Here is a 13,798-nt window from a genome sequence, read left to right on the forward strand (position 1 = left end):
GGAGTCAGGACATCACATCACAACTTATTAGCACTTTATATTTGGTATGAAACATTTGAAAGTAAACTATGCAAAGAATGTAAAACAAATGACAGCTTACCACAGTCAACTATAGAAATAGCGGCAATTTGAATCTTCGGATAATGTTGCTATATACAAAATATTTATGGTTCGCGATCCTTCGCGACACACCCGCCGCCGGCAAGCTAAAGTGTTAATGTAGTCATCAGGTGGCTCGTCCATTCTCTGATCTTTTCCAGAGCTCGAACTGCAGCAACTCGTTTTTGGTTTCTTTCTATAGACTGTTCCATGTTATCATTATCATCTGTCACATCCATGTTTTCATTTGTCTTATCTGTGCTCTCAATGGTCTCTTTCACAGTTTGCGTCATATCCGTGTTCGCATCTATTACATCCATAACATCAGCCTCTGGCTGTAAGTCTGTAACTTCTTCTCCAATCATCTCTACTGGTGCATCCATATTTTCCTCTATGTTTGAATTACATAGTCTTGAGCTTGTTTCAGGTTCTATATTGTTGCAAGACAGATTCCCAGGTCTTTCAGTTTCGTCAATTTCCAAGGGATACAGATGTCCGATGGATCTATTGAATATAGTATTACCAATCTTCACTTTTGCAACTCTACATTGTCCGTCTGCACCCTTAACTAGTTCAACAATCTGTCCCACTTTCCAGTTTAGTCTGTTTTTAGATTCACCTTTTAATTGTACAATATCGCCTAAACTAGGTCGATCATGAGCCTTGACTCTAGGTTGTTTAGGTGAGTGTCTGTAGCGTTCTCTTAGGCTTAGTAAGTACTGGTTCATAAACATGTCTTTGTACTCGTTCATTATTATTTCTCCACGTTTCCATCCTTCAATAAGTTGTTGTTTAGTAGCTGTAGCTGAAGGTAAGACTTGACTTGTTGACATGTGAATAGCTAAGCATTTTCCAGGTGATAAAAAGTCTGCAGGTTTCACAGTACATATGCCAAGTCCGAACCAACGTAAGTAAGTGGTCTGGTGTTGACGACTGCTTCAACTTCTTTGACAATAGTAGTTGTTTGTATATCAGTCTTCGGCAGACCCTCCCCCGTCGAAAAAGAATAGGTATGTTCAGTGTGAATTCCAGACGGCCACGAGTCTGGGCTTTCAGAAAGAAACTATGGACCATTAAGCCATTTCCTCCTATCCTCTCTCGAAGTGGTAGACTTTGTTCCGATTTCTTCCCTCTCCTCGCTATAAAGGATGGTAGCAATTTGTCGGACTTACGCCAGGCTATTGCGATTTGACAATCAGTCCACAAAGTTTGACTTTTGATATTGTGTTGAAGAAATCTGACAATGCAGTTTATAAGTCTGCATCTGATTAAAACACCCAACAGTTGAAGATGAGGACTTTGCAGATGGTGTTTTATGGTTGCATTCAATAAGAATGGGCATGAAATTATGCCGAAAGTTACCCATGTGAATCTTTGATATAAAAGGTTATTTTCAGTAGCCGGTTTATTTGTCTTTAAGTCATAAAATCTGGTTACATCTCTATCGTTTTTGTAGGTTCTTGACCATTATGTAAATTCTTTGGACAAAGTGCTCTGTTATGGTGTCCATATTTACCACAGTGAGGGCAAGTATTTTTCCTTTTGCATAAATTAGCTCTGTGTCCAAATTCAAAACAATTGTAGCATCGGTTTTGAAGCCTCGATTTCCTTTCAGACATAGTCTTGAATTTTGTACATTTATCATTATAATGAGCCTCATGACAGAATACACAAGTAAACTTCTGTCTCTTGTTATAAGTTTCATCAGTTGACTCCATCTTAGGCTCATGCTGTCTCTTTCTTACAATAGAACAGTTATTGAATGTAGACGTGCTAGGCCTGAAATTCTTGTAACCCTTATTTCCATTCCGGTTAAATCTGGAGTTATTGAAGAATTTCTTAGAGCTATTGTCCTTTACATGTAACGTTTCAGTCGTGTAATGAATTTCCTTGCTTGTGGATTCAGACGCTCCTTTTGCATCCTCTCTTGCTGAAATAATTATATCAAGGTGCTTCCTCATTTCTTCAATAGTGTCTGCACTCATCTTCATTTTCATTTCATAAATGATGTCTTGAGGAAACTTCTCCATGATTAAAAATCGCAGATGATTATGATCTGTGTTTTCTCCCAGCGAGCGCAGTACTCTGAGATGTCTCTCAATCGCGTCCAAAGTTTTCCTGCAATCTTCTGATTTTTCAGCCCTCTCCAATTTATAGAGCGTGGAGTAATGTGCATCAATTATTTTAACTCCTTTCCCATATCTTTCCTTTAAAGTGGTTACAGCGATCTTGTAATTATCATTTGTAGTCTCTAAACCGTCGATCACCGTCCTTGCTTCACCCTTAAGAGAAGCCTTCAGGTATAAAAGTTTGTCAACATCACGAAGGTTTCGTTGATCTATGTTGGAGCTGAACTGATCCCAAAATTGGAACCATTCCAAAACGTCTCCCTTAAATGAGGGTAAATGTAATTCCGGTAGTTTGCCTCTGAAGCTGTTCAAGTTTGAAGTTGATGGTTGAGGATCCTTCTTGGCTTGTACTTTAGTATTAAGTTCGGCTAATGCTTCTTCTCCTTCTAACTGTATGGAAGTGAGAATAGATACTTCATCGGCATTTGGACAGACAGACTGGTTAAAATATTGGTATAATTCGGTGTTGAATCTATTTAATATGGATGTCAATTTCGAGACTGTAATTCTAGCTTGTTCAAGCTGATTGTTATTCCATGAACTGGATGAGTACAAACTGAGAGCTTTATCAGACAAATCTTTAATATTGCTTGCAAATGTGGACAGTCTATTTAAATATATTTCCTCCATAATTCCGAGGAATTGTATTAATCTGTAAGTCAGTCGAACAAAAATATCACAATTTGCTCATGATTAATTTAATACAAGTACACCCTGTATAATTCTTACTCAGTTTTTGTATCAATATTTTTTGATCATAACTACAGTATAATTCCAAAATGTTGTATTTTAAAAGTGAATGTCAAAACCAAAGCATAGTTGATATATAATGATATAATTTAGGTCTACTTATCCACCCTAGCCCTACTGATATGTTGAATTAGGCATTTATATATGTATGCACATTTCTGAACACAAACATGATATAAAGAATTGACAGATAAATTCTCAAATGCCAGTCTATAATTATTCAATTACTCAGTCAATAGAAATTACTCAACTTGGCTGGAAGCACTGCTGTGCCCCCGGATGAAGCAATAAATAATTAAGTACTATTTTCCAAACATACAATGAATTTAAATTTTCATGTTCTCAACTTTAAGTAGATTAAGACACATTATTCACCATGCATCATTAATTGCACAAATGTGTAATTATAATTATGTAAAACTATAAATCAAAGTAAAATATTTGTTTATTCTCATTATTCTAGTGTTAGCTTCATTTATTTCAGTTTAACACAAAACACAACACCATTGTAACTAGTAGGTACAGTCCACGTTTGATCACTTATTTATGACATTGACTGTACAACGTAGGTACATAATTATATAAAAATTATAGACTGATATCTGTATATTGTTGAATATCATTCCTGTTCACCTCAAATTTGGAACATATTCACGGTTTCTCTTACTACAATTTTAATAAGTTTCCACATACCTTAGTATAGCGTACTAAGACCTGCCGTAACACTGCTACATGAGCCAATACGCCTTGCTCCCTTAGTTCTAAGACTGCTACCGCTCTTAGTCGTCTTAACTGTTGCTGTTGTCTCCTAAGATATCAATACACATTGTTTTAAAATAGGTTACAACAAATTACTTTTTAGAAGTCTTATGCGAGCTGCCTTCGCACGTAAATAAAAGTATGCTAATCTTCAAGTCGATCCGACTACTAGAAGTAGATTGAATTTATTTGCATTTGCAAGAATGACCCATCATACAAACATACCTAAATCGTAAGTTAAATAAAGGCTTGTAAAAAGTATGAACTTGTACTTTGTCGCTAGCCGCCCTGTCCATGTCCCGAGTCCCGGCGCAGCCGGTAACGAAAACAAAAACATCTTGGTTGGTATAGGTACCTACTCGGTGTAATTTCACTCGAATACATTGTATTTCGACTGCCGTATTACGTAGGATCAAAATCTTGCCAATACTTATTAGTTATTAACTTGTCTCACTACCATTTTATTTAATAAGTAGCAGCAAAGAATTACTTGGCAAAGAAGTATCAAGTACATGAACTTTTATTTAATCTTTCTGGCTATCTAACCGTAAGAATCACATAATCCACATAATATGATGCTCACCTGTTGTTTATGCACACTTTCCAAATAGTTTCCACCATCAACACAATTTATTTTCACCAAAACAAAACTTTCATACACGATACGTACTAAGTACTTGAAGAAAATTTCGGCCATCTTAGAATTTAGAAGCGTCCCGCGCGCACTCACTTGTTTTGAACTACGAGTCAACAACATTATTTTATTTAGTGAAACAATCCTCCCGTTTCTCAAAACTAGCGTAATAATTCTTATGAAATAATAATTTCACTTATTAGCTAATTTAAGGTCTTATTAGTTTCGTTTAGATCGAAAAATAAAATTTTCTTGTTAAAAATTAGGCGGATGTTGATCGCCGCACATCCGGTTTCGTAATGAATTTCTTCAACTAAAATTATGCATTTTATAACTAAATCAGTTCCTTCTATGCCTGATATCATTATACATATAACATAAATGTTTCAAATCACAAGATTTCCACTCTTATTTTTCAAATCTAATGAATTATAAAAAATAGCAACTTTTAGTTCCACCAGCTGATCATAGATGTCGTTATGAGTCACGAAATTACATATTGCATTTGTAAAAGTCAATTTCAGATGCTCTTTACTGAGTTTTTAGTTGTAATTATCACAGCAGAACTGTACTAACTTTGCAGCAGCTTCACCAATTTCCATACTAGCCAGCAGTTCAATAATTCTTCAATCTCATTAGTCAGTTCCATCATTATCTATCTTTACCATTTATATCATATCCCAGCTCTCTTTTCCACCAAATTTATGTGGCGCTTTGTGTCATTGTGTTGGTTATTGTAATCAATATCTGCTTCGCTTATTAACCGCACCACATAAAGATAATTGCCAGAGTTCAGGTTAAAACCCAATAAAGAGCATGACAACTAATTCATCTGAATATCAATAGTAATATCGATGGAAATTGCAATAGTAATAACATGATCTCATACCTTAAACTATCTCCTGTGATGTCCGCACTCTTCAGCTATGTACAATTCACTCAGGCGATAACCTGGTGCTCATATAGATGATATTTATTCCCCAAATGTCCACCACCTGTAGTAAAATAGTCACTATGACTTCAACCGCAGTTGAAGCCACATACACATACCATTGATAATAATTGAAGTGTTAATGCTAAGCTTTCAAACCAAGTTGGATAAGCCAACAACCAGTTATATATATATATACCCATACCGACTTTACATAGGAAGACATATTGCCATGTCTCCTGGTGATGATAAGAAGACATATTGCCATGCTTCTTCCATTGGAATGATGATAGGAAAACATATTGCCATGCCTCCTCCATAGGGATGAATAACCAGACATATTGCCATGCCTTCTCGCAATGATGATAGGAAAGACATATTGCCATGCCTCCTGCATAGGAATGAATAGCCAGACATATTGCCATGCCTTATCACAATGATGATAGGAAAGACATATTACCATGTCTCCTCCTCTGGGCCGCCATAGCCCAAGCAGATTTGTAAGACCATAAGAACATAGGAAAACTTAGCTTTAACATCGTTGTACCTCATCATATATTAGGAGAATTTGCTAATGCGTTATTAGAGTAAATCACTTGGCTAATCAGCCACCAAGGTACTTAGCTACTTAGTACTTCGAACATAGAACTTAGGACTTAGGACTTAGCTTTCAGATCAGCTCAGGAGTCAGGACATCACATCACAACTTATTAGCACTTTATATTTGGTATGAAACATTTGAAAGTAAACTATGCAAAGAATGTAAAACAAATGACAGCTTACCATAGTCAACTATAGAAATAGCGGCAATTTGAATCTTCGGATAATGTTGCTATATACAAAATATTTATGGTTCGCGATCCTTCGCGACAGTTCTTACCTATGTTTCATTAAATCGGTTGAACCGCTTTTGAGATACTGAACTTTGAAATGTCAATTTCGTTTTTAATTTCAATTCAGCTGCTGGATCCAATGACTTACGTGTGCGAAGCCGCGGGAAAACACTTTATTAAGGGGCTGTTTCACCATCCATTGATTAGTGTTAACTGACGGTTAAATGTGATGCCGTCTCTATTTGTTTTGTTGGAATAGACGGAGACGGCATCACATTTAACCGTCAGTTAACACTAATCAATGGATGGTGAAACAGCCCCTAAATAATATTGCCGACAGCGGGACGGCGAGATATACATAGTTCGCATTTTGCTCTTCGTAGTATAATTTAGAGCCAGCTCGGCGTAGTCCGTATCCCCATATAGGTAAATGAAGGGTTTCTGTTTGTTCATGACAAACCCTTTCCTCGTAACGTAACGCATTCCCGCACATCTCTGGTGGAAACAATACCGTCTTTATCGTAAGTGCACACGGGGCCCGTGCCCAGGACCCCTCAGCCCATGCCCCCCCAAAAGACCGATGTCCAAAAGGGGGAAAAATTAATACTCTTTTCTTTAATTTCCAAAAGGACCCCATGTTTTTGTGTGCTCCAGGCCCCCCGCAGCGTTTAAGACGGCCCTGGGGGACTACTACGAAATTTGAAAATCGAAGTTCGTATCGTGCCGTCCCTCTCACTCTCGTATTAAATAATATACCTAAGCGTCAGCGGGAGTTGTATAGGGCCTGTCTGGAAATGCTCTACTAGAGATAATGACAGTGTGACAAAGTTCCTTCTGCTTCAAGGTCTGCTCCCGTATTGATCCTGAGAAGGATGAGTGCTGCCGGGCCCATGGCTACACCGGCTACTATAGCTGTTATGGGGGACGGATGGACTGCTACTAGCTTAGGCAACCCCTCCTTTGGAATGCCTAGGCGAACTCAAACCTGGGGGCCTACCACGCTCTCTTAATATGATTCAATTTAGGCTCTAAACTGAACTGCATCGCTATTTCGTACCACGACGTTACTTTTGCGATTCAGTTCAAGCACGGTTCAGCGACAGCGATAGACATTTTCATTCACTCACTTCAAGCGGTTTTCGTACCATGACGCTTAACTTGAGTAGGAATTGAATCGCTTTAGTGTCAAATTTAGCGATTGTGTATAAGTTACTCATTCTGTCAATTCTTTTGGAATTTTAAGTGTTTTACTTGGAATATTTTTAAATTTCAAGAACTTTTAAACTTTTATTCAAGTTTTATAACTTTTCATAGGACATTGTGCTTCTTAACTCCTCATTGATAAAACTAATTTTTCAGTGAGAAAATAGAATCGTGGATTAGTGACAGCGTAAACATTTTATTTGTAATCAACACAACGGTTGCTAAGAACACGGAATGACATAGAGTTATGGTTTTCCAAAATAAAGAGGTTTTAATATACAATATTTGGTTTCGCGACTTAGCGTTTCAGTTTCGGACCAAAGACAATATCAGTCTTTCATTCACTTGTAAACCATTCTGAGAAATAAACGTCGTGGTACCAATTTCGACGATTCAGTTTAGGTGCCTAAATTGAACTGCTCTGCGTTTGGATCGTTTATGAAAAGATCATGGTAGGCCCCATGGTCTGCGATTGGCTATACGATTGACATATTTTTAATATATATTTATTTGTCATGCTGTGTTTAATAAATTAAGTTGCTTTTATTTGTGTTTTTTGTCATAACCTTAGCTCAAGACAGCGGCAACCTTTGATTATTTATACACTAGATGTGTCAGTAGGAAGCAATGCAATTCAAAACGTCCCAACTTCCTCTTGCTTGTGTGCGTGACCTCTTGACAGCTTCACCTTACATGATCTTACGCTCCCGTTACGCCAGTCGGTTTGTCACTGTGCGCGTGCAAAATGACGTCAAATTTACAAACTTCCGGAAAGGTTTAATGATAGGTAAAGTGGTGTATGTAACAAGTTTGACACCAGCAAAGAGGTACAAACAACCATAGAGACATTTTACATGCCAGAATTTGTTGAATATTGTAACGGTGGACACTTCGAACACCTACTAAAATAAATTAAAGTATGTGAAACAATGCATTTTATTCATTTTAGACAATGTTTCATGGACGGGTGCGCCAAAGTTGGCATAATTTTTCAACCCGATTATTGGAACTCCGAAAATGTTTGTCATACAATTTTCTGTCATAATACTCACTATTTATACTTAGTCACTATTACTACGATCATAACTCCGAAACATTTAAAACCATAATGGCAGTTGTCATAAATATCTCTTGATAGAGCTACTAATAAAAGTGATAGTTAGTGTAATTAAATAATGAATAATAAAACTAAAAAAAACCGTTTATCCCTCTATGTACATACAACAAAATTATGATTGGTTTTTTTGGAGTCTTTTTGTACTTTTTATTTCAACTCCAAATTTGTTACTTTTACGGGTATCCCGTGAAACCATATCGACAATACAAACTGAGACATGGATGCACATTATAAAGATAAAAGATTTGCTTGTTTGTTTGTTTGCATTGAATCATCATAAAAAAAAACGAAAAACACTATCTTTATAATTCTACTCTTTTTAACCCGACGCAAAAATGTGTAAAAAAAAGAAAGAAAGAAAAACATTTATTCGTGACATTAAAAAAAAAATATGTATGTGCATATCACGAAATGGTCTCAAATCAGCAAAAATTGCCGGTGTTACAAATGGCGCTGCCTTTGAGACCATCTGCATGGTTATCATACATTAAAAAAATAAAACAACTTTACCAAAGTGAAAGACCGACACAATATTCAGATTCAAAAAACAAAAGACAAAAAAATACACTAAACATTAAAAAAACATGAGGTTACCTTTATGTAAGTAGGCATAGGCTACATTCCTTTACCCTTTTGTCTATAACCAACAAAAAAGAAAATTAGGAAAAAAAGAACAAAGTGTGTGTGATCCCACTAATATTATAAATACGAAACTTTGTAAGACTGTTCGTTTGTTTTCTTCTTTGTTACTTCATCATATCTAAAACATTGAACCGCTTTAGAATAGTTTTTATCCCGGAAAATTGTAAAGTACCCGCGGGATAAGGATACTTAATCGAATTCTACGCGGACGAAGTCGCGGGTAACGGCTAGTTAAAATAAAAAATAAATAAATAAATATCACGGGACAATTCACACCAATTGACCTAGTCCCAAAGTAAGCTTAGCAAAGCTTGTGGTATGGGTACTAAGCAACGGATAAATATAATTATATAGATAAACTCCAATTCAATAGAATCTGACAATCCTGTAGACACTTCCAGCCTACTAATATAACACGGGCTGCCTAAGGCTTTGTGATGTGACTATTATTCTTTTTTATTCCTTTTAGATGATATTGCAACAACAGGGACATATATAATCAAGTGTGCCCACGATAGGTGTCTTAAATATGTAGAAAATTGACAGATTCTATTGAATTGTACCTTAGATACATACTTAAATACATAATAAACACCCAAGACCCAAGAACAAATAATAATAATAATGGCACGACTTACGCAAAAACCGGATGTAAAGGCATATGTACGTGTTATTAGGTACTGCAGCATTACAACGCTGCATGCGAGTTGCTCGTTGCATACTTTTTGGTCATTTTACAAGTATTTTTACTGGCCGGTTGTGTGCTGGCAGTTAACTCTTTTATATTAAGTACACATTTGGTTTCTGATTTGAAATTTGAAAATTAAATTCTCTGATTCGTTGGTTCGACTGATGTTTTTGTTTTTGGCCTCGATTCTTAGATCACATGTTGGATAGCGCAGAGCTCTCGTCTGAGTTGGAATTTTGATTTAAAAAATATTCTGCAACCAGTTTTTCCTTTGGTGTAGTGATTGATACCAGTGTCAGTACAAGTGATTTTACCAATTGTGTGTGGCCGGCTTGTGCCGCAAGATGTTAAGCGTTTGCCCGCTGCTTTTCTGCTGCACGCCCGTGTGACGGGGCGTTTTAACGATTTCTCCGATACTGCCGATTTTCATCGGTCCTACCTATACCCCTACTCACATCCTGATCTACCACCTACTCGTGATGGGTGTCGCCATGTGGTTATTATCCGCACGTTTAATCTCGGGAGACTGGAGCGTGTGACGTCTACTGCTCCGTGGGATCCGTTGGCGTGGAGGTTCAGAAGAGCATACCGTTTCGTAGTGAAATTGGTTAAAAAGAGTTTGAATAACCTAATCATCCCTATCTTTAGAATGTTTTGCTAATATCGTATATGAAAGACAAACGTTATTATAGTTTTTTTTCGCTCTCATAGATTTTAGGTTGGTCACCCGATGAATACATGCATGTAGTCATTAGTACTAGCTTACAACTAATCAGGTCCATCATATCAGGGATTACCTTAGCTTTTAATATTGTCTTTTGTATAGGTTTTTAGGGGATGATTTCCTTTTCAAAATTAAAAAAAGGCCTTTACAAAAGCGCTTTCTACATTGTTATTGGGTTTTATTTGGCTTGCGGCTGATTAACCTTTTTTTCATAACCGTACAAATTATAATTTTCTTACGTACCTAATTCACTAACAGCTCTGTCTAACAACGTGTGATTCCAAAATTTGTCTATTTTTTGTGTTTTTATAGTTATTTGTGTGTTTTTCTTTTATATATAAAGTGCGGCTGTTAAATTTTTAAAATAAAAAATGTTTTAAGTACTGCAAAATTCCACGTTTTTGATTTATGACAGCTTGCTTAGGTTCACGAGCACCTTATGAGCTCTTGGACGTTTAAGTAATGCTGCAGTACCTATTACGCACCTTTAATAAAATTAAACTGAAATAATTCGGAATTGGAAGCCGTGGTGGCATAGTGGTTTGACCTATCGCCTCTCAAGCTGAGTGTGGTTCAAACCCCGGCTCGCACCTCTGAGTTTTTCGAAATTCATGTGCGGAATTACATTTGAATTTACCACGAGCTTTGCGGTGAAAAAAAACATCGTGAGGAAACCTGCACAAACCTGCGAAGCAATTCAATGGTGTGTGTGAAGTTCCCAATCCGCACTGGGCCCGCGTGGGAACTATGGCCCAAGCCCTCTTGTTCTGAGAGGAGGCCTGTGCCCAGCAGTGGGACGTATATAGGCTGGGATGATGATGATGATGAATTCGGAATTTTCTCATTTTAAAATTCAACCATTTTGTTTCTTATTTAAAGTTTATTTTGGAAATGTGATTATTTCGAATTATTTCAGTTTAATTTTAAAGGTGCGATATATTGTCTCAAATTTATTCAGACAATTGGAAAAATATTTACACAACAATTAAATAAAGAATCGCATTTCCTCGTGGCCAAAACAGTTTGGCAAATCAGTTTGACCACGAGGAAAAAGCGGGCCGCGACCCTCATAAAGAGACTTTTGAAAACACTGATGTACATTAGTGAAATCAACGTTAATGAAATCCAAGATGTAACTTTTGGGAATTCGCATCAGTATTTAGTAAAATACCGTAATTTCCATTTAATTGCCAAATCTATTATTTTACTACCTTTTTATTTATTTTACGCGAATCCGGGGGTAAGGGCCTAGTAAAAAAACAACAGAACAAAACAGATACAACAAGCAAGGGTGAATCAGTCTTTATGGGGCATTCAAGTAATACGTGACGCAATTTAGGAAATTTTTTAACCCCTCCCCCTTATGTAACGCGCCGTAACATTTTTCTGTAACCTCCCCCTTTCCTAAACGTTACGTAACACCCAAATTACCATTTCTATTTCATTTTTTCAGCTTCTCTTTAGCTGTTGTACACTGGCAACTCAGCATGAGAGCATTTATAGGCCAAGAACAACTGATGATGCGAATTTCCCATTTTAATAAGGTGAGGACATTATAGTATGTTACTTGTTATGAAAAAAAAACTGTGACGTTGTTTGAACCCCCTCCCGCCCCTGTAACGCATCGTAACGTTTTACAAGACCCCTCCCTCCACCCAAATTGCGTTACGTAATAGGTTCTTGAACGCTCCCTTTGGAAAATTAATAATACTTTATAATTTGTCTGTGAAAAAAAAACTTATATAAACAGGTACTTACTTACGAGTAGGTACACCCAGTCAGTTGATTTGATAAACGTCTGACTCACACTTAACCGGTTCTTTCTAATTGTTAGTCATTTAATTCTAATGGTAACTAGAATACCTACCTTCTAACAGGAAAATCTAACCGTAAACAAGTCATTAACGATAGCACATTTCTACTCGTATATAACTCCGCCGTAGTGCTCGTCTTCACAAAACAACATTAGTATTGAACCGCTCACATTCTCTCTCAAATTCAAGATGGCCGTTCGCGCTTTGAAGACGATGCTGGTGCTGGTAATCCTGGCAGTGGTGGTGGTGTGCGTGATTGGTCCCGGGCATGTAAGAGTACCGGCTTGCGACGAAGTCTGTGGCCGCACCGACCCCGAGAAGGATGCTTGCTGCAAAGCCCATGGTAACTACGGGTGGAACAACTGCTATGGTGGAAAAATGGAGTGTTACCGGTAGAAGCTACAGACAGAAGACAGGACAAGCGTAACATAACAACATCAAAGAACACCAACAACACAACGGCAATGGGCGATGGATGTAATTTTTAAAAGTGGCTGAATTTTTTTTATCGGTAGGAAAAGTCAGTGAGCAAAATGAGCTAAATGCGATTTTGCTCATTTTGCTCACTGACTTTTGAGGACAGTGTTGGGTCTACTCACTGAATTCCAAATATTTGACCTTCACTTTGATCTGTCACTTTCATTTCAACACGATAAAAGCGGGAGATAGGATCAAAAAATGTGTTGATTACAATCTTAAATTAAATTTATGGTATTAAAAATATATCGATACCTAATACATTACCAACATAACGAAATATTTCCTACCTAAATGTAAATTTTCCCGCTCTTTTAATAAAGTATGCAACCTCGTTGCACGGAAGCCGCGGTTTTTTTTTATTTCTTAACTTTCTGGTGACTTTTCAAAGATGTTATCGCGACTGTTAATATAATTTTTGAGTAAAGGTTTTAAATGTGATTATTTTATTTGTTTCTCAATAATTGGATTTTATTTATTCTAATTTTGCTATTTCTGTTTCTTTGGCTAGTTGAAGTATTATTTTGGTAGTGTTTTATGCGGCGATTAACCTTAATAGTGAACAGCGATCACAAAGTTCTGTATTGCTCTCGTGTCTGACATTATTTTAATGGGCAAGTTGTCTCCACTGGTTTCTGGAATTTTACTATCAAGTTGCAAAAACTATAAGTACAATCACCGTACAACGTCCCTCTTAAAGAGAGTACTTTGGCACTGGCTATTAATTAGGACAGAAAAGCCATATTTTAAAAGAGAAGAAGAAGAAGACTTATCTTAGGTAGACCTGTTATCTTGTAAATATTGTAAATTGGTTGTTTTTTTTATTTGCACGGAATTTTCCTCCGCCTTCTGCGTTCAGAAAATTATCCTGGGCGCGCGGGGTAGGTACTGTACTAAAAGGGGGCCTTTGTCAAGCAGTGGAACTCATCCGGCTGATGGTGACGAATTACATCGCATCCACATTCATACGTATTGCCTCTTTTAAGGACTTAATAATG

The 13,798-nt window shown here is 36.9% G+C and overlaps 2 protein-coding genes across 2 annotated transcripts; one reads left to right on the forward strand and one right to left on the reverse strand.

Moving 5' to 3' along the window:
- Window positions 1-1,238: 1,238 nt before the first annotated feature.
- Window positions 1,239-6,173, reverse strand: LOC141444765 (uncharacterized). Its single transcript, XM_074110397.1, has 4 exons — window positions 6,086-6,173; window positions 4,321-5,366; window positions 3,672-3,786; window positions 1,239-2,880 (listed from the first exon to the last, which is right to left on the reverse strand). Exon 4 carries the CDS (start codon window positions 2,856-2,858, stop codon window positions 1,533-1,535), a length of 1,326 nt encoding a protein of 441 aa, XP_073966498.1. The 5' UTR covers window positions 2,859-2,880; window positions 3,672-3,786; window positions 4,321-5,366; window positions 6,086-6,173; the 3' UTR covers window positions 1,239-1,532.
- Window positions 6,174-12,456: 6,283 nt separating this feature from the next.
- LOC141444621 (spodomicin-like) lies at window positions 12,457-13,241 on the forward strand. The gene has a single exon (XM_074110190.1). The coding sequence runs from the start codon at window positions 12,513-12,515 to the stop codon at window positions 12,717-12,719; it is 207 nt and encodes a 68-aa protein (XP_073966291.1). The 5' UTR covers window positions 12,457-12,512; the 3' UTR covers window positions 12,720-13,241.
- The last annotated feature ends 557 nt before the right edge of the window (window positions 13,242-13,798 follow it).

This window comes from Choristoneura fumiferana, chromosome 30 (assembly GCF_025370935.1).
Source record: "Choristoneura fumiferana chromosome 30, NRCan_CFum_1, whole genome shotgun sequence".
Classification (NCBI taxonomy): domain Eukaryota; kingdom Metazoa; phylum Arthropoda; class Insecta; order Lepidoptera; family Tortricidae; genus Choristoneura; species Choristoneura fumiferana.

Coding starts and splice junctions, on each gene's coding strand:
- LOC141444765 (XM_074110397.1), bottom strand. CDS start 2,858: ATGGAGGAAATATATTTAAATAGACTGTCCACATTTGCAAGCAATATT.
- LOC141444621 (XM_074110190.1), top strand. CDS start 12,513: ATGGCCGTTCGCGCTTTGAAGACGATGCTGGTGCTGGTAATCCTGGCA.